Source organism: Atractosteus spatula, chromosome 13 (assembly GCF_055471065.1).
Source record: "Atractosteus spatula isolate fAtrSpa1 chromosome 13, fAtrSpa1.hap1, whole genome shotgun sequence".
In the NCBI taxonomy this organism is placed as follows: Eukaryota; Metazoa; Chordata; class Actinopteri; order Semionotiformes; family Lepisosteidae; genus Atractosteus; species Atractosteus spatula.
In genome coordinates, this window is record NC_142718.1 from 6695686 (window position 1) to 6720563 (window position 24878).

At 43.2% G+C, this 24878-nt stretch overlaps 1 protein-coding gene across 1 annotated transcript in view; it reads right to left on the reverse strand.

The window, feature by feature from the left end:
- Positions 1–903: 903 nt before the first annotated feature.
- Positions 904–24878, reverse strand: part of LOC148821712 (uncharacterized) — a 32851-nt gene continuing 8876 nt past the window's right edge. Inside the window, exons 9-22 of the mRNA XM_088931467.1 lie at positions 23076–23214; positions 20311–20454; positions 18806–18966; positions 18571–18720; positions 18016–18172; positions 16587–16733; positions 15968–16198; positions 14038–14231; positions 13181–13308; positions 9562–12923; positions 8179–8361; positions 7020–7097; positions 3960–4025; positions 904–1632 (exon numbers count right to left, since the gene is read on the reverse strand). Coding sequence (XP_088787593.1) covers positions 1405–1632; positions 3960–4025; positions 7020–7097; positions 8179–8361; positions 9562–12923; positions 13181–13308; positions 14038–14231; positions 15968–16198; positions 16587–16733; positions 18016–18172; positions 18571–18720; positions 18806–18966; positions 20311–20454; positions 23076–23214 — 5368 coding nt within the window. The 3' untranslated portion in view covers positions 904–1404. The remainder of the gene's footprint in view (positions 1633–3959; positions 4026–7019; positions 7098–8178; positions 8362–9561; positions 12924–13180; positions 13309–14037; positions 14232–15967; positions 16199–16586; positions 16734–18015; positions 18173–18570; positions 18721–18805; positions 18967–20310; positions 20455–23075; positions 23215–24878) is intronic.

Sequence of the window (24878 nt, forward strand, 5' to 3'; positions counted from 1 at the left end):
TTTTGTGCCGTATAAAAATCGAAAAACCATTAATACAGATGTTTAGGAATTGTTCACAAGTGTGTACAGAAACTTTTAATATTGTCCCCCATTAAAAAAAAGATTTATATCATTATCCTGATTTGTAGTGAAAGGTCATCCCTTTTTGAGTCAGTGGCTCTGAGAAGCGTTGCACACAAATGGCTTTCAATTTATTCCTGTCAGGTCCAGAATGTTTCTGGTTTTATTTTTAAAAACTGATTTAACACAAAAACTTGCTGACAAATAGAAGAATACAAAAAATCTGGTTTCTTTAAATTAACCGACAGTTCTGGGTTTTCGAGAGGTGATTTGCCAACACCTCTTGGCTATTTGAATATCTACCATTATTAAGCACCCAGAGGTCACCTTTCTTGGAATTCACTTTGCTCACATCCTAACGTTACACACTAAGGTTAAGACATAAACAGCCCTTTCAGACTTGTGTGGACTTTTTTAGACAAGAATTTGATGATAATTTCTCACAAATTAAATCTTCCAGAAAAACTTTTAATTCCAAATTGGAAAAGCTCAACGTGATTGTCTTTCGTCTTGGCAGTTCTATGTAATGTCACACACTACAGTCACTGTCTTGAAACCACTGTAAACACTTGCCACACTAGAAATTAAGAATTGGCTCTTCACTTGACCCATGTGTCTTAAAAGGCGACTAAACCTTGGTCTTTTATGAAAAACACTCCACTTTAGATGATACATCAATTAAAAGAATGTCAATGACTATATAACTTGAAGCTATATTAACTTATAAGAATGACAAATCCCTGCTAAATTCCTATCGCACCCCACTCCTTCAAAAAATAGACAACATATTTAAAAAATAAAGAAAATATTATATTTAGGATTTTTTACATTTACAGGAAAACAGTCATTAAATTACAAAAATAAAAAAAATGTTAAGATCTTAGGATGTACAGGGGTTAAATTGGTTTATAAGGTACTGTGCATACAATATAAATAAGGTAAACTATTTACAAATTCATACAGGACACTTTCAAGCTTATGAGAACTTTCTAAATTAATGTTACAGTAAATATCATATCCTATGTCAAGCATATACAAGTGTACACACAGGCTGCCTCAGTACAGGTTTTTTTAATTCATATACTGTACATACTCTGGTGAATATACTGTTAGAGGACAGAAGTCACATGTAATTAACTAAGTTATCTGTGTCTGACAGGTAGTTCAAGAGACTTTGTGCTTCAAAACCCATACTGCATGCGTGAAACAGGATGTGCATTTAAACAAGGAAGCTGTAAGTAAACAGGTAAACTTTTTTGGGGGGGAAGAAGTCAACTAAAAGGTGTTAAATTACGTCCACCTTCAGTGCAAAATTGCCTTAGCCTTTTTTTGCTTCCTGCTCTTTTACGATTGGCTGAGGGACAAGCGGAGCTCCTCCTCCCTCAGACTCCTGTCCAATCGCTGAGTTTCCATCTCCATTACCGAGGGGAGGGGCTTCTTCGACACCTGTGCCAGAGAGTCACTCAGGTCCTGCCGCAGGCCCAGCAACCACTGGTTGTTTCTGGATGCGCGTTCGATGAACTCGGCCCTCTCTTGGAAATCAATGGCCAGAGTTAATCTGAGGTAATGCACCTGCAAGAAAGGGAGAGAAAATCTCTGAGCGCATGTCATGGACACAGACATAAAAACTGTGTCCACAGCAAGTGCGAAGCACGATGTAGATTGCGTACTCTGTAAATAAACAATTAACACCCAGGTCAGCTGTCAGTCTGCAGAGTTTCCAAATCCTACCCTCCAACAGCCTGGCCAGTGTGTAGCTCTAGGACGAGTAAAACATCGATATTTACGTTAGAAATCTTGAGAATCTATTATTCCATACGTGTTTGATAGAGTTTCATAATTTTATGTTTGCTTCAAGATTATGAGTGTTAATGACCTATGAAGGGACTGAATTAACTTTTGAGCTGGACCATAAATTCTATAGTTAATGTATTTTAACTGTGATGTTATTCCTATCTTTGTAATCCCTACGTGAATAATCAGCCATTTACACCAAGACAGACTGATTATTGTATACAGGTTTGCTGTGTAATAATACAATTGTCTATTATATATTCTGAATCTGTTTTCTGATTTTTTTTGTGTGACTATAATTCCTAGTAACCACAAAACCACTCTTAACAATTTGCTGGTCCAATTTCTAATTGTTCTGGTAAATTCAAAACCATCACAGCACAACACCAGCCATGCTGCTTGATTTCTGACTACTGATTTTCTGAGATTTTTACAGTAAGACTGAGACACTCTGGTGCTATATACAGTAGATCCAGAGCATGTAAACTAGGGAAGCATGTTTGATTCAAGGGAATGGCTGGAACATTTATCCAACAATGCAGAGCCAGGAACTGGACAGTAACCAGTGTGATTCCCAAAAGGAAGCACCATCCTCTAAATGTTAACAGTTTCCTAATTTAAAAGTGCTACCTGTCAGGGAACCTATAGGTAGAATTGGAGGATCCTTATGCGTGACCGTGAATACCACAGAACGCAGAGTAGCAAAGGGACAATCCAAAAGACGAAATCCAAAGGCTTGGTCGATAAGGGAGGCAAAGGGTCCGGTAACGAGAGATAACCAAAAACAATCCAAAAGACAAAATCCAGAAGGCGAGGTCAAAAGATTAGTAACGGGAGATCAGTCAAAAGGCTTGGAAACGCGCACTGGAGAATACTACAAGAGGCTTCTCAATAGCGAGCAAGGGTTGGAGTGAGAGGGAACTTTAAATACTGAAAGGAAAGGGATGTGGTAGGATAATTGGTTTGGGAGTGAGATTTCGTGGAATCTGGTGCACGTGGGAATGTGATGGGTTCAATTAGGAAACAGTGGGTTTGGGAATGCAACAACGTTTGCGAGGGAGAGTGTGGGGCATGACACTACCTCGATAAGCAACCTGAAAAGTGTGAGTATGGTTTTGGTTTATTTTCTGCCAAATTAAAAACCAGTTAAGTGGGCATCCACAGAAAGCCCGACTGGGGATGCAAGACATTGCAGGGTATGAATATGAACACTGTCATGATTATACCATTCAGCCTTTCTAGCTAATCAAGGATCTGACTGTTGTGTGAAAGGTGCAAAGACATAAGCTTCAATAACATAACAGGGTAGCTGGATCACTCTGGGTAAGAAAATGTCTATTCTCATTTTCGCATTTTAAATGCAGAAATATCTTTTCGCATGTTGGTGACCAAAAATGAACCCAATATTCTAAACAAGGGCTCACGAGAGAACTGTATTTTAACATTACATCCCTGGATTTAAAGTCTACAGTTTTAACCACAGCCTCTGCTTTTTTACTGATTCTCCACAGAATCCAGAAGATAAAAACGATGTGTCAGTGCCCAGAGTCAGGCTTGGGTGGGTGGCTCTGACTGAAGACGCCTCAGTCTTGCTCTGTAGCTTCCATGGAAATGTCTCATCAGCACAGGCTCAAAGGAGTGATGACTGAACAAGGGTTTACTATCTATGAGCAAAACAACAGATCACAATCCTAACAGTGCTCGTTAACTACGTGACGGGAATGAAATGAAATGCTTGTGATGCTTTGATTTAAGTGAATTACAGATCATTAGACTGAAGGGTTCAGGGGCTAATGAGCAAAACAAATCTAAAATCAACAATAAAATAATGATATCCTTGTGGAATACAAAACTGGCAAAGAAAGCAAACTCAAAGCACAACGGACTGATTTGACATATTTTGAAAAGTTTTTCAATCATCTGTGTTTTGAAAGCTCACCCCCTTTTCTTCCCGACAACCTTTTTTACGTTAGCATCTATTATTTGAAGCAGAAGCTATTTTGTTTGCTGTGACCCTGCTTCGGGGTTTGCGGTATCAGGGAACGTTTTTTCACTGTCCTTCGGGGCTGCTGCCTGCTTGTGCTCAGAACATTTTCTCTTCTTACCTGCTCCTCCAGCTCTCTGACCCGAGCTCTCAGTCTACCCATCTGCTCTTCTTCAGACTGCACCTGCTGGAGGAGTGGACAGGAAGCCTTAATTTAGCTGGTTATTCCTGTTTGCAGACACATGACAGTACTACTTAAGACGACTACTGCCCACTGCCACAGTAGACAGTGTATTTATTCATATCCCTGTGCCTCCCAGGCAGCATGAATTACTACAAAAGAATACGAAAGGAAGGTACAGAGGCACAGTGGTCCGCACTGCCTCACAGTGTTGGGGGGTCTGCGTTCAGTTCCAGATCAGGGGTGCTATCTGTGTGGAGTTCGTATGTTCTCCCATTGTGTGGGTTTCCTCCCACAGTCCAAAGATAAACTGGTAGGATAACTGGCCCAGGTGTGAGTGTGTGCCTTTCGCCCGTTGCTTGCTGGGATAGGCTCCGATTCTCCTGCTACCCTGTACTGGAACAAGCAGTTAGAAAACAGATGGATGTATGCAGACATAAAGAAGCCAGTCTAAGGGAATTTTTACTTGTCACAGCTACAGTATGACCAATCTAACTTTTGGCTTAATATTCATATTTATAGACATAGCTTGGAAAAAGTCTGTAGGTTTGAGATTTTGAAAAACTGCAATATTTTTTTTAAAAACTACTGAGAGTAGGTAGTCATGCCTAAATATTCACACAATTAAAAAAGCTATATGCTATTAATTACCTCAGATCCACAGTTTCTATGTGTAGCTGAAAACAAGTCACATCTTTAAAGTAAAAAGTCCAACAAGTTAGTATTATAAATCTATTAAAAAACATAGTTATCACTCAAATTGAATGAGACATTTAGTTTGTGGAGGATTATGTTAATTTTTTTATCATTATAAAATGCCCGAGAGCTGACAATCTTTACCCTTTTGTTAAATATTCAAGATCATAGTGATTCCACACAGAATGTCCTGCCAAAATCTCTCTAAAAGCAACCTGTGAAGTCACAAAACCCCCCCAGGCTAACGACTAAGCATCTGTAGAGCTCTTTTGCTGCAGCAGAGTTCAGTGTTCATCACTCAATTATCAGAAAAAAATGAACAGGAAAGGTTTTCATGGGAGGATAGCCAAAAAGAAACCAATGCTCTCTCTAATAAGGACATTCCTATCTGTCTCACTTCTGCCAAAGAACAGCAGGAGGATTCACAAGGTTACTGGACTGATCTTTAGCTTACAGATGAGTCACAAATTGAACTTTTAGGCCATAATGACAAATGTTTTGGGTTGAAAAAGCCCAAAACCCTGCCTTCCAACAGAAGAACCTCATCCCTACCATCAAGCATGGTGGTGGGAGTATCATGATTTTCTGCCTCAGGCCCTGGATGACTTGCCATCATCGACAGAACCACGAATTCGGCATTGAATTAGCAAATTATGGAGGAGAAACTCGGATCATCCATTCGTCAGCTGAAGCTCCTAAGCATTCAAGCAGATCTACAACACAATGGCTGATGAAATTTTACATTTTGGATTGGCTAAGTTAAAGTTCAAGCCTAAACCCCACTGAAATGTTACAGCAGGTCCTGAAGTGAGCTCAAGTCATGCAATTTCATAAAAATGCCATAAAAGGTGCTCAGTTTTTAGCAATTCAGCTGACTTGATATTGTTGAAACACGCTGACTAACAATCTATAATCTATAACTATTTGAATTAGCTTCATTACTCTGTTCTCCTCCCCACTGATAGCTGATGCATGGTGCACTATGGCTGCCATCGCATCATCCAGGTGGGGCTGCACATTGGTGGTGGTAGAATGGAGTGTCCAGAAAAGCGCTATATAAGTGTAAGCAATTATTATTATTATTATTATTATTATTATTATTACTATAACTGTGCTTCCAATTAAAGAAATTACCAGGCAGGACCTGAACCAGGACAGAAACACAGAGACTCAAAGACAACACATGAAAAGGCATGCAGCCCACTCACTTGTTTTTTATAGATATAGATAGATGATGGGTGGATGGAAAGTGTACTTTACAGTTTTGGGGTTGGCTATCTGTCATGTTGATGCCTTAAGGTTATTCTCCGTGTTTCTCTTACAATTCTTTTTTTGCTAATGTTAACAAACAATAAGAGCTTTAAAACACGATTTCCTGCTATTATATAGTTATCTAAGACATTTCCCCTTGTAGACGTAGCTGGTTGGCTTAGATTATTATTCAGCAGTTGAGTTGAGGGCAGGCTTTCCAAGAATTGGAAAAATAGTATTAAAATAATAAAATAGTCTGGAAAAGACTACTTTAATTAAATAATAATAATAATTATTATTATTAAAGAACTGTAAAAGATAGTTTGGGTGATCATTATTCCACATGAATTAATTCCAGTGTATCCATACACAAACTTTTTAAATTAGCAAAGTGTACCTTTGAGGGTTTAGCAGCTATAGCTGGGTCTTCTCATATGTAAATGTAAATGAAACGATCTGTCGGCAGTTTTGTTTTAAAACGAAATGGCTGTTTTCCATTTTTTTTGTTTTGGACAGAAGTGAAAAGGAGCACCTCAGACCTCAGAAGACGTAATGAGTCTTTTTTAGTGTTTATGCGTTTTTGTGTTTAGAGTCTTTTTTAGTCTTTAGGACTTTCTAACAGAAAACAAAAAAAAACTGCATTCAACACTGGTTTATCCACACAGTACTCTTCAGCACGCCCGTAACCGATCTCCAGGCGATGAGGAGTAAGGATTAGCTTTTGTATCCTGTATGCTGTGGTTCTTCACTTTTTAACGCAATGTTGCTCAGGTGTTATCATAACAAAGGTCCAGAGGTTTATGCATGTTTTTTGCAGTTATAGACCAAATGTTGGCTAAAAGCTGTGTGTGGGCGTTTCAATTTATCTTTTTCCCTATTTAGCATATTTATGGTTGAATCTTTGTACCAGAGTGATCGAGGCACAGTTAGATGTTATTCGTTTTAAGCACTTGAGAACATGAAAATTGTACAAGCATTAAAGGATATTAAAGAAATGAAGTTAAGTTATTCAGACTTTCATTTAAAGTAAGACTAAACTCTTTGTTTACTGACCTCGGAGCTGGCCTGACTTTTATTCGCTGAGTCCGAGTGTGACAGCTGGTGTCGCAGTCTTAATCTCTCCTCCTCCACCTAATTAAAAAAGACAGGGTTTCATGATAATTGCCATTGCTTTGGCAGCAATGTAATTCGGCAGTCATGCGAATAAGGCTCTGTGAATTTGAAAGCTGCACAGAACAAACTACTCGCTCTGTATAAAAAACATGGCATACTTTATTTGGATTCGGGCAACTGAACAGAAAAAATTAGTAACACATTCCTAAGGTCATCAGATCCACCAGTACAGTAACTGTTGCAATTAAAACTTGATATTAATTAACTACAACTAAACCATCAAAGGCATTAATTTATAATGTGTTTCCTTTAATGTACCTAGATTTTTAAAAATAATATAGTCAAAACAATTGAATACGTCAACCACTTGTATTAGTTAGAATAAAGATCTAGGAATTACAGCTCTGGGAATTAATCTCAGAATTCTGCCCTAGTAAGACAACCACCATGCACTTATGCTGGACCAAGAAATAAATAATAAAGTTAATGGCTAAGTAATATGTCAAGAATATGAATAATGCCTTGTGTTTTTGAATGTAAAGGTCATTTGAAAAATGTGTTAGATGCTGAAGAAAGGAAATCGTCGGGCAGGAATATATTTAAAGAGGGCAAGCACAGCTGTAAATCCCAGCACTTGACAAGGGTTTGCTCCTTTCATTTTAATCTATATACACTATTAGAGAAAGATGAGGCTGCATATGGGTTAGGCGTTAATGGACTGTCAGAAAGAACAGATAATCACACACAAATAGACAGATCAATGGGAAACCTGTTCTCTCAGTTCTTAAAGAAAAAAATGGGGCGGAGCGGTGGCTCTGTGGCTAAGGATCTGTGGCTGGAAGGTTGCAGGTTCAAATCCCGCGGCTGGCAGAGGAATCCTAATCCGTTGGGCCCCTGAGCCAGGCCCTTAACCCCTACTGCTCCAGGGGCGCCGTATAAATGGCTGACCCTGCATTCTGACCTCAAGCTTCTCTCCCTGTCTGTGTGTCTCATGGAGAGCAAGTTGGGGGTATGCGAAAAGACAAAAAGACAAATTCCTAATGCAAGAAATTGTATATGGCCAACACAGTGATCTGATCTTCTCTTAACGAGGGGGCACCTGAGTCAGGGTTTCTCTCAGCTGGCTTCGCTCCCTCTTCAGTCGTTCAACGCACCGCTCCAGACGCCTCCTCTCTGCTTCCAGATGCTCTTTGTCGTGCTCCAGCTGTGCCACGGCCCGCTGCATGGCACGGAGCCTCTCCGGGGCAGAGGCGCCCTCTGGTGGAGAGGCGTCCTTCCCGTCCTTCGGGAATCAAACACAAACTACAGCTGAACTCCTGGCACCGGGCCCAAGGCCATCTCTACCCGCTCGCCCCTTCCCCCTCCCAAAGCAGATATCACTCATTCGTTCTCCTTCTGCTTCTTTTAGTTTTTCACAGACAGTACTTTGCAATCTGACTCCCCCCCCCATCTCACAAAGATGTTTCCCCCCCAATTCCACTCATGCCGTGTCGTGGGCACCTGCCCAACTTATGCTATACGAAATGAAAAGACACCAAAACGTGCGGAAAGACAAAGGTCCGAAGCATAAAAGCAGATCAACTACAGAATGGCTGAAGAAATTCAGAGAAATATTATATCTGCCTATATAAATCAATCAACATCAAAAATGACACTTCTGTGTTGGGATGGGTTAGAAGGACATTGAGTTTGAGATGATAATGCCCAAGGGCATAACTGCATATGAATGTTGGACTTGCCACCTAATCAAGACATTTTCTGGAATACCACTCATGAGGTAGACATAATCCTGTAGTGATCTATGGGCATGTCCCCCTAGGAACATGTTTTGGGTTTAAACAGCTACCTGATGCACTCTGGTAAATTTTGAGGACTTTCTGGTTTCTCTAAATATGTGATCATTATTTCATTTTAACTTTGAGAACATCAGAGTCGTAAAACTAAGAATGTAGGCAAAGAGATACTTTTCATCACACTTACTCTGTTTTGTTAGTTTTAGCCTCTGTTACTGCATATTACAGCATCATTATACACTCAAAGATTTTCCACATAGTACAAATAATCACAACTTCAATATATGCCCATCTGCATTATTCACATCTCGGTGGGTACCCTAGAATCAAATGGCGATGCTTCCGAATGGATCTTCATAACAACACGTATAGTGTCTCCTGCTAAACAATTTAGATTGTCCTGCTCAGATGATCCATGGAATCAGCAGCCTTGTGGGTTTAATAAAAAACCAAAACACATTGTGCCCGATACTGTTAACAATATTATAAATTGATGTAAATGTTGTAGATAACGCAAAGCTTCTTGGTGAAAAGAGTTTTGTATGGGGCCTAAGGCCTACACGGCGCCTTGATGAATCATGCATAACAATAGCTAGATTAGATATCACTGTTCCCAGAAATGCTAAAGAAATGCACTCCACTACAGAGAGTATAAGGGTAGATAGAGAACGGGCATGTGTTTGACTGACCTGCAGAAGCTGAGGTGCTGCTGAGGCCTTTGGCTCCTGTTCCAGCTCCTTAATGCGCTCACGCCATTCGATTAGAGTCCCCTCTGTCATCTCCAGTGCCTTCTGCAACCGCTCTCTGTCCCTCACCAGCTCCTCGGCTCTCTCTTTCAGCACACGCATCTCTGCTTCCAATTCTCTCCGGACCTGAGCAGATTCCTCCTTGTCCACCAGTAAGGAAGACACCCTCCCTCTCAGCCTTTTCATCTCTTCCTCCGTCCTTGAGAGGAAGTCTTCCCGTTCCCTGTCCCGGGTCTGTAAGCTGTTTTTCAGCTCCTGCAGCTCCCTGTCTCTCTCGCTCAGGGTGACCCTTGTCTTCTCTTCTCGTTCCAGCACAGCCACCAGACTTTTCGACTCCTCATTTTCCCTCTCTGCAGCTTCTTTCAAGAGCTGGGATTCTCGGGCCCTCAGCTTCTCTTTCTCAGTCTCCAGTTCCAAAATGCGGCGTCTCTCCGCCTCCATCTCCTCCCTCAGAAGGGCTTCGCGTCGGCTGCCTTCCATGGCCACCTTCTCCCGTCCCTCCACTCTCTCCCTCAGCCTTTCTAATTCTCTCTCTCGCTCCTTGAGGCGTGCCAACACCCTGTCCCTCTCTCTTTCAGTCTCTTCTCTACTCTCCGCCAGCCTCCCCATCTCTTCCTCCCTCTCTTTCAGAGATTTAGATACCAGCTCCAATCGCCTTTCTTTTTCTGACGCAACCGTCTTCAGCCGCTCGATCTCGGACTCCCTCTCTCGCCGCAGCTGCTGCTCCCTGAGGTACTGTTCCCTTCCCTCTTCTCTCTGAACTGCAGCCTCCCTCTCTAGTCTCCCCAGTTTTTCTTCTCCTTCCTTCACAAGGGTGACCATGCGCTCCTTCAATCGTTCTACTTCCTGGCTCTTTTCTTCTTTGAGTATGTCCAGCTCTCTCTCAATTTCCTTAGCTGTCTCCCTCAGACCAGTAATTTCCATGTCCCTTTCTGTGATCCCCAGACTAAAAACAGCCCTCTGCTGGTCCAGGTTCCCAGCCGTGTCCCTCAGTCTGGCCACTTCACGTTCCCTGTCTCTCAACGCAGCCCTAAGCCTTCTCTCCTCCTCCTGGGCTTCCTCCAGTTTTTCCCTGAGGGCACCCGTTTCTCTGCTTTTCGCCTCCTTCTCACTCAGCACCTCTCTGTCTCTCTGTCGCAGCTGAGAACGCAGCTCCTGCCTCTCTTGCTCTAGGATCTTTGTCCTGTTCCTCAGTTCCTCAGTCTCTCGCTTGGCTACTCTCAAATGCTCCTCTCTTCCCCTCACTAATTCCTCCGTCTTCTCTTTCAAAAGAGTCCTCAGCTTCTCCCCTTCTTGGTGGCTGCCTTTCAGTAGCTCCTTGAAAGTTTCCATCTCTCGAATGCTGTCCTGCAGCCCATCTCGCATTTTCTCATTCTCTTGCCGCTTCTCGCGTACTTCTGCTCTCGTCTTCTCCAGTTCTTGCTTAATCTCTCCCACTCGCTTCTGCAAAGAATCTATCTCTGATAATCGGGCCTCCTCCACCTTCTTCAGCTCTCGCATCTCTTCTTCCTGCAGCCTCAGGGAGTCACTCATCTTCCCTCTCTCTCGGCATGCTTGCTCAATCTCGTCTTTCAGAGCAGCAGCCTCTCCATCTTTCCTTCTGATCTCAGCGAGAAGATGATCCCTTTCAGCCTCGAGGTCCTGCACACGGTCTCCCAGCAGCTTCGCTTGTCCCCCCTTCTCTTCCAACAAAGTTCGCTGGCGCTCCTGCAGCTCCCCAACTCTCCTGTTCAGCCTCTCAATCTCGGTCTCCCTCTCACTCAGCCGAGATGCCATGCCTTCCCGCTCCTTCTCCATCATACATGCCGTTTCCTTAACTCTCTCTATCTCCTGCTCCCGCTCTCTGACGGACTGGGAGACCTCGTCCCACTTGCAGGAACTTTCCTTGTACCTTGCTCTCAGCTCCTCCAAATCTCCCTCCCTTTCTCCGAGCCGCTCCAAAATCCTCTCCATCTCCCTGTCCCTCTCTTCCATTCTCTCCTTCAAACTGGCCACTTCTCCATCCCGCTCTTCGACGCACCGAGAAACTCTCATCCGCTCCCTCTCGCTCTCATTCAGTTGTTCACTCAGCCTCCTCACCTCTCCCTCTGCGTTCTCAAGTTCCTCAACCGCACTCTTATGCTCTTCTTCTTTCTCCATCCAGAGAGCTCTCTCCCTCTCAAGCTGGCTCTCTGCTTCTCCGAGCTGGCTGCTCAGCCCCTCTGCTAGTCTTTCTAGCTCGTGGACTCTAACCCTCAGCCTTGCGGCCTCTTCCTCCCTCTGCCGGACGCTTACGGACACCTCTTCCTTCTCCCTGTGCAGTCTTCCCTTCAGCCTCTCCACTTCTTCCTCCTTGTCCCTCAGGAGGGCCCTCTGACTCTCGGATTGCCTCTGGAGCTCTTCCACCTGTGTTCTGTCTCTTTCCTGCTCTCTTTCAAGTATCTCCACCCTGGCCTTCAGCCGGCCTACCTCGGAGTCTCTCTGTCCAAGGTCCCTCCTTAGCTTGTCTTCCCTTTCTCTCCCCAGGCTCCTGAGGAGCTCCATCTCCTCCACCCTCTGTTGCACCTTCTTTTCCTCCTCCTTCAGGGCCTGCTGCATCAATCGCTCCCTCTGCCTCATCTCTGAGTTGATCTCCTCCAGTGCGGCCAATCTGCTCTCCAGGCCCTCTCTACCCTGCAGGGCCGAGGCCAGCCTGTCTCTTTCTCCCTCCAGATCGGGCAACCTGGTCTTTAAGCTCTCGATCTCTACCTCCCGGTCCCTCAGGACCAGCTCTTTCTGCCTCAGCCGTGCCGAGAACTCCTCTTTGTCCTGCTCCAGTGCCCGTGCCTGCCCCTCCAGAGCCTGCAGCTCCTCCACTCTGCCCCTCAGCCCTTCTCTCTCCTGCTCCAGAGCCTGCACTCTAGCTCTCAGCCTGGCGGCGTCTTCATTGATCTCTTTGATTTTCTCGTCCTTGGCCCTGCGCTCTGTTCCCAACCGCGTCTGGAGCTTTTCGATCTCGGCGTCCCTTGCCGTCAGCTCCTCTTTTTCTCGCAGCAGGGCCTCCAGCCTCTTCCCCAGTGTCTCCACCTCTCCGTCTCGCTCCCCCAGCTCTGAACTCAGCACCTCCCTCTCTCTCTGCCAGCCCTCCCTCTCCCCCTGTCTCGCCTCATCCTCCTTCCTCCTCTTGTCCTCCAGCGTGCTCAGGGCCTGCAGGAGCCTCTGGATCTCCCTCTCTTGGTTCTCAGTCTCTCTCCGGCTCTGCTCCGTCGTCCTCTGTAGTCTCTCCCGCTCCTGCTCTGCCCGGGAGGTCTCGCTCTCCAGCTCTGCGCGCAGGCATTGGATCTCACCTAGAAACAAGACGCAATCTGACACCTTACCCTGTCACACTCATATTGAAGGGGTTTGTGGTTTGTGAGGTTTTTGTGCAACTATGTATGACACTGAAAAAAACTGTCTGGATCTTCCTCGGAGGAACAGATCAGTTTGGACTTTGGAAGACACCTATGATAATATTCACCCCCATGACATGGTAATTGTTTTTCTCTTTACCCAATCAAAGATTGAGTAGTCTATCTACCAAGGCTAAGTAGTCTGTTTACGATACCTTGCAGAACTTCCTTTGCCTGAAGTAGCGTTTGAACTTTGACCTCCAGTTGGCCTTGCAGTATTTCCACGTTGGAGTTCCTCTGATTGGTGTTTGAGAGCTGAACCTGCAGAGACTCAACATGCGACCTGTGGAGGTTTCACAGCAAATTTATCTGACACAAAACTGCCCGACCGTACACTTTCTCCGATTAAAAAACACAGTTATGCACATCTGCGGTGTGGATCCTATTTGTCATTTACACTAAAGAATAAACAATAGCACAACTATGAATCTAAATCTGTTGCAATGCGGTAAAGATAATAGTGTGACATATTTACGAGAACAGAAGTGTGGCTGAATGCAGAGGTTGACATACTAAGTTCTGAATGCTGTGAACATTTGTATCTGACACCATTCAGCGCCAGTGACACAAATGCACAGTGTGAAGAAAGTCACTTATGCAAATTATGTTTTTTTTTATGGAAAACATTTGTGGTGAGTATTATCTCATAACAAATTAGGGCACAGTATAACTCAAAATAGAAAAAAAACAATGCAGAAAATCTAAGAAAATATTTTCTTAGCAGTAGCAGTTGGAATAAACTCCAAAGAAAGACTCCATAGAAGTTAAAAACTATTAACCGTAAGATATTCTGTTTGGTTATTTACAATGGTGTGGAGTATGACATTCACCACGCTAAGAATTTATATCTTTCTTAAAAATTTAACTATAGAATCTTTTGAGTCACTTATTCTTGGAACGGTTAAAAACCGTGCACAATCTAATTAAAAGGCAATTACATTTTTGGATGAAGACAGGACACAAGATATTGCCACACTCACAGTAAGGTACTGTAAGGGCAGTCGTGTTTTACCTGAGCTCCTGTCTCTCGTTCTCCAGTCCCTCTTTCTCTTTCTCCAGAATCCTCTTCCCGGCCTCCAGCTTCTCTCCTTCCCGGAGTAGAGCTTCCTTCTCCCGCTCTGCGCGGCTTTGGAGCGCCGAGATCCGGCTCAGCTCCTCCCGCAGAGCCTGCAGCTCCGAACAGGCGGCGCCGTGGAGCCGGGACAGCTGGGTGGATGGAAAAAGCTTCTCCTCAGCTTTCGTGGCTCAGTTTTTATCGGCTGACTATCCCGTACGAGACCGAGGAAAGTTGTTCAAAAGACAAAGCATTAAATATAAAATTGTCAGGGGTGGCACGGTGGTGCACTGGATAGCATTGCTCTCGGGCTCTGGGTTCAGTTCTAGACCTGGGTCACTATCTGTGTGGAGCTTGCATGTTCTCGCCGTGTCCCGGTGCTCCGGTTTCCTCCCACGGTCCGGAGACACACAGTTAGGTGCATTGGCTTCTGGGAAAATTGGCCCTGGTGTGACTGCATGCGTGTCTGTGTGTGTGTGCCCTGCAATAGACTGGCGTCTTGTCCAGGGCGTACCCTGCCTTGTGCCTGTTGCTTGCTGGGATTCGCCCCAGCTGCCCCGTGACGACCCAGAATTGGAAGACGCGGTTAGAAAATGGATGGATGGATGAAACTATCGGACATGATGAATTTCCACAAGAATAACACCTTATCCACTAAGACGATAAGATCGACTACACTTGCGAGGTGGCCATTAGGCCCAGCTAGCCTATCTGTTAGTAGCTAATTGGTCATCAGATAAGATCCATTTCCTTGAAACAAGCCACAGTTTCAGCTTCAGCTGGTTAGCTCAACACCTCTTTGTTTAAAAAAGTGCCTCTTGTCCTGACTGGAGGACGTCATCCAGGAGTTTCTTGAAAGAAGCTAATTTCTCAGCCTTAATAACATTTTTTATTTATAATTAATATACCCCAGTGTTTGAGATTTTTAGAGGTTAAAAGTCCAAATTCCTATTGGCACTGGTTAAAAATGGATGAAGTACAAGCCTGAGGAAGTTTTATTTTCCTGAGACACACCATCTGGCTGAGTGCCTTAAGAGTTCACCAATGAAAATGAAAGTGCACTCAGGATAAATTCCGTTTGACTGAAATTTAATTTATTGTCTGTAGTCACTGTAAAGAACTGGGAATTTGGGTGCTCCAGAGAGGCTTAACCAAGGAAAGCTCATTTGCAGCTCACTTTGAGTCCTAGCCTCTAGACATTACCAGTCATATATCGAAATGCTCAGGAGCAGAAAACATACAACTGTTAATGCGCATGGGCTAAAGATGGCTGCATCCTCAGCTTGCTTATCTCACAGCTCTGACCCTCAGAAGGAGGTGCCATCCTTCTGCTGGAATGTTAAAAACAAGCTCTTTTTTGGGAGCAGCACAGGCTAGTAAAGGTGATAACCTCAGTGTCCTGGTGAAATTTGCTTTGGGCTTGCATAATCAAAACTACCAAAAATATCCCCCTTAATTCAGCGGGTAGAGTAGTTTCTCACTGCTTGGCCTCATCTGCAGTGCTGCTGAACTGTACTGTACTGTTGAACAATGGCTGCCATACATCACCTAAGTGGTCGTGGTTCTTCAGTAGTGGATGAAATGGGTTCCAACCTCATTGCAAAATGCTTTGGGATTTTAACTTCATTGCAAATGCCTGCAATTATTAATAATATTATTTGTCGTGCACAGTGAAGTAAGAATTCCCCATCTTATTCACCCCAATATAACAATTCTGCACTGCTTCTGGCAGATCCTTGCTAGAGCTGGGTAGTGGTCACGATATTAAATCAGAAACATCTGAAGCCACTCTCAAATGGAGGCTATTATTGTGAGAACCACTCACGACTAACCTCCTCAAATGACCACTGAAATCTAGAAAATAGTGTCTACTTCCATTCTCGCCTACCTCTTCCAGTCTCTCTTGGTCTCTCTCCCTCTCCTCTCTCAGCTTGACAGCCTCTCTCTCCAGCTCGCCTTCTCTCTCCTCGGCCTGACGCAGTGAGCCCTTGCTCGTGGCCCGCTGGGCCTTGAGTTCGTCCGCCTCCTCGGACACCACCTTCAGCTCCCGCCTCAGACAGAGGCTCTCGGATGTCAGAGACTCCAGCCGGGATCGTAAACTAGTCACCTCCGTCTCCAGCTGCCACAAATCCAAGATGAAAAGTGAGAGAGAAGCTACACTTCATTTTCTGCAGGACAGTTTTTTAAGATGTATAGTCAAATCATAAAACTCCTTAACAAACTGGAGTTTTAAAAGCAATACACACCAAAGTATTTTTTTTTCTTTTTAAAAAAGAAGAAGCATTGCATTTCTAATTACCAAAAAATCTTACAAACACATAAAATAATGTTATGCTTTATCTAATGTCCTTGCAGCCACTGAGAGACACCATATTTGCCACTGTGCAGTAGATGACCAAAAGCCAGAGCTACACAAAGAAAGTGAAATAAGGTTGCAAATGAGTTTGTAAATGATGTACTTATAGGGGAGGGTTCACTGCCTGAGTACTAGAATTGCCTTCACAGACCTGAAGCACGTGAGCACTAAGGTCTCTCTTGTCTGCAGCCAGTACTTCATTCAGTGCTGCCATCTTCTCCAAGGCATCCCGAGAGTCAGACAAATCCTTCTTTAGCTGGTCTTGAGAAACAGACAGGCTACAGACAGAGTCCCGGGCCTCCACAGACAGAAAGAGACAGTGGTCATGATGGCGTTAGAACAAGTGAAGCAAAAAGCGTTGATAAGAAGGGAGAGGAAGAATGTTGTCTTCAAGACCTGTTTGTTAAAACTAAAGACGATGATTTTAAAGACTAAAACATGACAAGTAAGGCAAAAAACACTATGTTGCACAAAATGGGAGTGAAATGTAAAGTAATACCAGGCTAGCCATGCAGAGTGCAAACACAAGACATTTCCACTTGTTTCCAGTTCAAAATGTGCAGGCGCAGATAGTGGTAGTCCACAGCTCAAGCAATATTTAAGTATAATAATGAGTTTCTTAAACTGCATCTTAAACACCTATAGACACATATTTTCACTTCAGTCTTGGCAGTTTAGTTGATGGCTGCTTTGACTGCAGTGCTCCTGTGATCAGCACACAAAACATCAGACTGGCTCCAAGGATCAGCCCAGTCACAGCATGCACTGACATATCAGCACACACCAGACAACTTCAAGCTGGCTCCAGGGATCAGCCCAGTGACAGCATGCACTGACATATCAGCACACACACACTGGATACCACCAAGCTGGCTCCAGGGATCAGCCCAGTCACAGTATGCACTGACATATCAGCACACACCAGACAACTTCAAGCTGGCTTTAGGGATCAGCCCAGTGACAGCATGCACTGACATATCAGCACACACACACTGGATACCACCAAGCTGGCTCCAGGGATCAGCCCAGTCACAGCATGCACTGACATATCAGCACACACCAGACAACTTCAAGCTGGCTCCAGGGATCAGCCCAGTGACAGCATGCACTGGCATGTCAGCACACACACCGGATACCATCAAGCTGGCTCCAGGGATCAGCACAGTTACAGAATGGCATGGAACATGTACTAGATGCCATGCTGGCTCCAGGGATCAGCCACAGTGTGGCCTTCTTAGCACAGTGACATAGCAAACTGAAGTGGGTAGAGCAAGGTACATCACAGGGGATATGTGTTTAGTAACCCATGATATTATACAGGAAGAAGAGGAATCCTGGAATCACATCACCACCCCTACCATTCCATGCCCGATCCAAGTCAGTTGACTCACTTTAGACATTGATTCCTTTCCAAACCTCCTCACTCACTACTTGTCCCGCAGGAAAAATACATAATTTAAATGAGGAAAATAAGCACTAAAGTCTGGGGCTGGAATTCTACCTTTTGATGAATGGAATGATTTCCTAAAGTCGTCTGAAAGGAAAGGAGACAATTAGAGAGTTGGGATGAGCACAGTTACCGTGAACAGTGCGTCTTTCAGCTCACTGTTCTCCTGCTCGGTCAGGACTCTGTCCATCCGGGCCTTCTCCAGCATCTCCTTCAGGGCCAGTATCTCCTGTCTCCTCTCGGCCTCTCTCTCACTGTACTGGGTGTTCTCCAGCTCCTGGCCATGCAGCCTGCCACAGTGTAGCAATCCCATCACATAGCATGACCATTGGATCAGTTCATTACAATGATGATAAAAATCACAATTAACCTTCACTAATTCTACTAATGGTGATACAGGAATGTCTCCTACTAGACAGCAGCTTGGTCCATTCCATATTTTACATATTTTTTCCATATCGGTGCTAGATACAGTACATCATGCTTCTTGTCCTGTTTTGTAAAAATCTAAATGGACAGGAGGGTGAAACTTAATTCAAAATGATAACGTATGCTTTATATTTCTACTGTATCAACAGAATTTGTTGAGCTAGCATCTCGTAGAACCTGGAATGAAGGAGACCGTGCTGCCACTTCGTTTCCTTTGGAATGTCAAAAACATTTTGTGCTTTTCTGAAAGCAAAAGTACCATTTCTCTTTCTCCTTCTCCAGCTCTCTCCTCTCCTCCTCCTCTTTCTCCCTCTGCCTTCTCAGATACTCGTTCTCCCTCCTCAGCTCCTCAGTCTGGTGCTCCATCTCTTCCAGCTGTTTTTTGCAGGAGGCCACAGATGCCTTCTCACTGTAACAAGGCACAGAATTTCACAGGTCAGGACCTACAGAGAAGCTAGTAAATGGGGGGGAAAAAAGCCCTGCGCTGATGTTACCTCTGTAACGACTCCTGTGCATCTCTCAGCACCTGGGCTTCTCTCTCCAGCCTCTCCATTAGCTCCATCCCCTCCTGCTCCAGCTCTTTGATTCGCTGCTCGAGTGCCTCGCGGTCGCTCATTCGCTCTGCTACTGCCTTTTTCAGACACACTTCTGCTTCCTGAAAGGCATGCCAACAAGAGACAAATTTTCAATTAGAAACAAAATATTTAGATGTCAAGAACTGTATTATTATTATTGCTCATGTTATTATTACCGTCATCGTCATCAGTAGGGAAGATGGAGGATTATTAGGAGACCATGACTGGTAAAGGCCAATGAGGACACCAGGGTAACACTCCTACTAATGTTCGAGAAACGCAAGATTTTTAACGACCAGAGAGTCAAGATCTTGGATTCATATCTCATCTGTAGGACGGCACCTTGTTTACAGTATGGTGACCCTGTCACTATACTGGGGCATTAGGACCCAGGGTGAGCGCCCCCTACTGGTCCCACTAACACCTCTTTCAAAAGCAACCTTAGTTTTTTCCTGGAGCCACTGGTCAGGTTTACACCTGCTTACATTCAGTGGGCTGCCAGTTGAGAGCTGCAGGATGATATAGCTGCTGGCATATTTGTTAAACAGTGCCCACAAACACAGACACAGTGGTGGGGGAAGTTACTTTTGAAATATATTTAGTTCTGAAGTTTGAGTGGGTATGTGTGACAGCTAACGTTGGCTGCAAAGGATTGATATCACACTAGAGCTACAGCACACAACTGATAAAAAGAGTTGTTTCTTCTTACTGCTTTTCAGCTTGGAATTATTTCATGATAATCTTTGGGCAAGATGAGCAAAAATGTAATCACAGTTATTTCAACTTAACAAAAATGTAACTCGTTACACTTTCTTCTACAATTAGTTATTTCTCAAGGGGGAAACCAGGTCTCATACTCGCATAATGTACCTTATCCCCATACGATCCTATTAGTGATTGGACCACTGTTCTAGAAGCAGTAATATTTATTATTACAATTGAAGCAGATCTAAAGTACATATATCCTTGTTTCCAGTAAAAGCCAGTTATTTAGCACATAAAACAAGCTCTGTGAAACAACACTAAAACTTACTAAACTTTTACTGAATCTTTATTAAAACGTAAAAGTAAAAGCAAAAATAATAATGTAAAAAAATTGATACATCAAGTTCATTAGGAAACAAAAGTTTGATCAAAGAATCAGCATTATTGTGTCCGACTATAAAGACTCCCCCTGACAGCTTTCACTTGATTTCATCTGATCTATTCAAGTGCTTCCTGATTCCTACTTTATGAAGTAGCCTAAAAAAGGTCATTAAGAACTGAGAACTGAGAACTAAGAATTGTTCTTTGAAAAACATTAAATTATTACAGCTACAAGCTAGTGAAAACTATAACCTAATTACAGTGACTAACAATGTGTAACAAATTATACAGAAAAACCATTAATGAGTGATACTGTGGCGGTTCTCCTCAGCTGGTACCTGGAGCTTCTGGTGTTTCCACTGAAGGGTGCTTTCAGCCTCAGCGATGGCGTTCAGGAGGGCTGGGAGACCCTCTGTCAAAGGTGCTGATGGGAACAGAGCTGCAGCCATCCCATAAGCCTTTTGACTGCAGACAACTCTTGACTGCACAGAGGACAAGACAGTCAGGTTTCCCTATCTTTTTGTACATGACACAAAACGAATGCCTAGAGAAACACAAGGATAAGCCAGTTTCATTTGCACAACCCCCATCTATGAGTTGGCTTCATCACTTTGGTCTCCTCCCCACTGATAGCTGGTATGTGGTGAGAGTACCGGCGCACTATGGCTGCGGTTGCATCTTCCAGGTGGGGGCTGCACATTGGTGGTGGTGGCGGTGGTGGAGGGGATCCCCATTACCAGCTGCTGGGTACGACTCCCACAACCCTTTGGCAAAACAAGTGTCTCCTTTTCTCTGTTTCACAGTTAATTTGGAAGAAATCCTCTGGGTTAACATCCATGCCTTAGCGGATTTTGATTACTGGCATGAGGTCCTCTTGTAATCTTTGCTGTTCAAGACTGAGAATGTCTAGTTCCTTCAGTTTGTGACTGAAGACTGCAACGTCCATAAAGTCAGGCTGCAGCAGGGCATCAACTTAAATGACCCCACTCGTTTTTTTAGAATGCCTACCAAAATGGCTAATCTTGTTTGCTACCACCCTATTACATTTATTTGCACATTTTTATTCTACATCTTTGATAGACTCTGACAACTCATTCTTAAAGTCATTTTTCACTCACCAATTCTGCACGACAGAGGGTCATTACTGTAATTGCTAGATTACTCCTCTATGTAGAAACAAAAATGCAGAAAACCTTTTCCACCGGGGGGAACCGAGCTTCTGGTTTAAGCCAAGCTGAAGATCAGCTCAAGCCCACTGGCACATGAAGAGAAAAGACTGAGCTCAGGGATATGAAGAGGCAAGTCTAGCTGATAGACTGCACCCTTTCCTTTGCTGTTGGCCGCTAGACTCAGAGTTTTTCTTTTTGGATACTCTGGCTGCTACAGGGCATGTTTAGATATACTGTACTTGTAGACCAAATAATCCCACTCACTGACTTTTTTGTTTCTGGTCTGGCAAAAAGGGTTATGACAGAGATGTGGGCTGCCATGTCTCTCAACTCTCTTAATTTCTTCGATTGCATTTCCATGATTAAGGACTAAGTTCACTGTTCTATTACTGTGAGTTTTCTTCTGGCTGATCATGTTGAGTATGTGACCTGTAGTACATTCTTCTTTCTCCTCTGCTTTGTGCTGAAGTGATCTGTGCTCCATATTCCCCCCTCCTAGGAAATGAGCTGATATTTAGTGCTGCTTTTAGATGTCCTTTATTAACATAGAAATTATTTTATATGCTGAAATGCCATAGTAGTTTACCTGCATTGAAGCCAAAAAGAGACATCTAGGGTCACTTGAGGGTTATCAAAGACAATAAATGGTTAGAGACAGTATGGGATCAAGTTGACATTTTCACTGCAAACTGGGCCTTTTTTTTAACAGACAGAAAATTAGCTCGATTTGTATTCTTAAAAAAAAGATTTTTTACCATCAATTCCAGTATTTTCACAAGATAAATCCAGCATTTTAATTTCTTTAAATAAAAGATCCTCTCTTAACCAGAGACTGGAAAAAGCTGGAAGAACTGTTCACACTGAATCATCAGCAATGTGAAACTAACTTCCTTTAAAAGGTTTTCGAGCAAAGTTAATGAAATCAATATGGACAGCTGCACTCTGCGTTAAAGAAGTTTCTGACTCCCAATTTCCAATTACTGATGCCAAGTAAGAACTTCAGAGTTCACAGAATGTATTAATTTCCAATACTTAAAATCCCAAACACTAGAAACAGTTCTAAACTGATAAATTGATATATATTTTATGTTTTATTGTTATGTCAGAAAAAGTCCAGCTTATTTGTTGTTAATGACAGAATATAAAGTGCCTACATAAAGTCTACACATCCTTTTCAAAGTAACACATTTTGTGGCCTAAGAGTCTGAAATCAAGACACATTAATTTTTATATTTTATTTACACATTGTAACACACAACTGCCAAGTGAAAAACATTCTGCAAAGCTATTACTACTGAAAACATAGAAAAATGGGTTGGATAAGTGGACACACCACTGTGTTAGTTTTTGTTGGAAGCACCTTCTGCTAGAATTACCATCATTCCGTCTTAATATGTCTGTACCAATGTAGGACACCTATATGTGGCAATATTTGCACATTCATCCTTACAGAACTGTTCAAACTCAGTCAAATTGCGGGGGCGGGCGATGATAGACTGCAACCTTCAAGCCCATCCATCTTCAAAACTCTTCATCCAATTTTCTTCATCGCAGGGGAGCCGGAGTCTATCCCAGCATGCAACAGGCCCAAGGCAAGGCCGGCTGCATCGCCAGTCCATTGCAGAACAAAACTTTATATCCAACACAATTTCATTTTCAAAGATAACTACAAAGTAACAGGGCTAAAATTTAGATTTCTTTCAATTTTATGTCAACTGCAAAAACTCTTAATTGTCTGAAACATTCTTAGGAGATTAGATAGTCAGACAGTACAGTCTGCTTTCAGAAATTGAGGAAGATGGTATCGCCCTGTAAGAAAACATGTTTCGTCATCTTATACGTGGTTTGGCCGAGTGAAAATCTTCACATGGGCTCGGATACAATAAGAAATGCCCTTCTCTGCCCTAACGGAACAACTGAGGAATTTCTCTTACCAGCTTCTCAATGGCTTCTCGGACTGATTCCAAATCCATTTCTGTCTCTCGGGTTCTGTCCAGGTATCTCTGCCTCTGCGTTTCCCACTCCTCTCTCTCCAGCTCAAAGGAATGCAGGGAGACAGTGAGGTTTGCAATCCTGGAAAGAAGAACCTCAAGGATTAATAAGGCTTTCCAAAGCAGTGCTGAACATCCATCGATAAAAGGAAACAATGAAGCTCTAATCTACAAAACAACTCTTCTTTGTATACCTGATTTATAGTTCCACCACCAGTGATGTTTTTACTCCTGGAGGTCTATTCTGAAATTGATTCCAAACCCTTCAGTTTCAGAGGGAACGGGAATTATTTAACAAAACAGCCTAGGCCAGGCAGGCTGGTGTCCCTCTATTCCAAACCAATCTGGCCCTGCTGTGTAATGGAGATTTTTTTCACATACTAAAGCAGAGACGCAATAATAAAAAAAGTCTAAGCCATTTTTAGGTCTGAAGACTATAAATATAGTTGAAACAGAAAATCTCGATACAATATTTTTGATTTGATTTTAATTTTGTCAACATTCAAACAAAATTAAACATGAACCATTCTGTACACAGTGATTTACAACGCTCTGCAAATAGTTCGAAGAGCTTCTAGGTAGAAACCTGCTTTTACAGTGAATTTGCTGTTTTCAAATACATAAGAAACCTCTATTTTCACAACTGTTTTTATCCAATACGTAGTCATGGGGGAGCCAAAAGCCTATCCCGGCATGCGATGGACACAAGGCTGTAATCCCCAAAATGATATGTACATCAAAAAAGTGGTTTCGATAATTAAACACCATTAACTGAAAGCGTCTACTCTTCAGTCTGGTTTTGCCTTTGTTGGCATGACTTTATTTCTTCTACATGTCCATCTAACCCCTTCTTCCAATTCACGGTCATGGAAGAGCCGGAGCCTATCCCAGCAAGCAGCTGGCCCAAGCTGGCACACACCCTGGATATGATGCTAACGAACCCTAGTGTTCCACTCTGGACTTGAACAATCTGTCTCCCCTTAACTCCGTTGTGGAAGTTACTTCTCACTCGATCTGATCCGTCGTACAGAGTACAGTGTGTCTGCTGGCACAGACGGTGCTGAGAATGTTTGCGAACTCCCCGGGTGGGTCCATATTCCTGTACTTTTTAGACTTAAATCTACGTATATCGTCAAGAAAGTCTTAAGGTTAACTTCTTCTTTTATTAAACATTTAATACAAAGACATAAGACATGTTTGGATAAATATATAGCATAATGCCCCAACTTTAAATATGCACTTGTGAATAGGTGAGTGAACCCTTAGATATCTTAATTTGTGGCACCTCCTTGAGCAGCCAGGACTTCAACTAGATATTTCCTGTGAATATTCATGTCTCTTGCATCAGCATTGATGACATTTGGTGCATTCTATCACTTGAGGGTTTCCCTGCATAAACAGTTAGAGTCAGGTGAATGAATTAACATTCGTTTCACCGCGGTTTAGAGTCGGACTTTGACTCTGCCAATCCAAAGTGCAAATTTTTGTTTTCTAGCTATGCTGTTTGAATTTACTTGTATTTTTAAGATCGCCTTGCTCCATGACCCATCGGTCTTTCCGCGCAGCTGACAAAAGAATGGCTTAACATTTTCCTCCACAACCTGCTGATACAGAACAACACTGAACTAATTGTTCCATCTATGACTGAATGTGTCTCAAAAAACTGTCTCAAACTGGTAGAGCAAGTCGTGATTAAACAAGGATAGCATGGTAAGAAACAGTAATTCACAAACTCATGCATTGTCA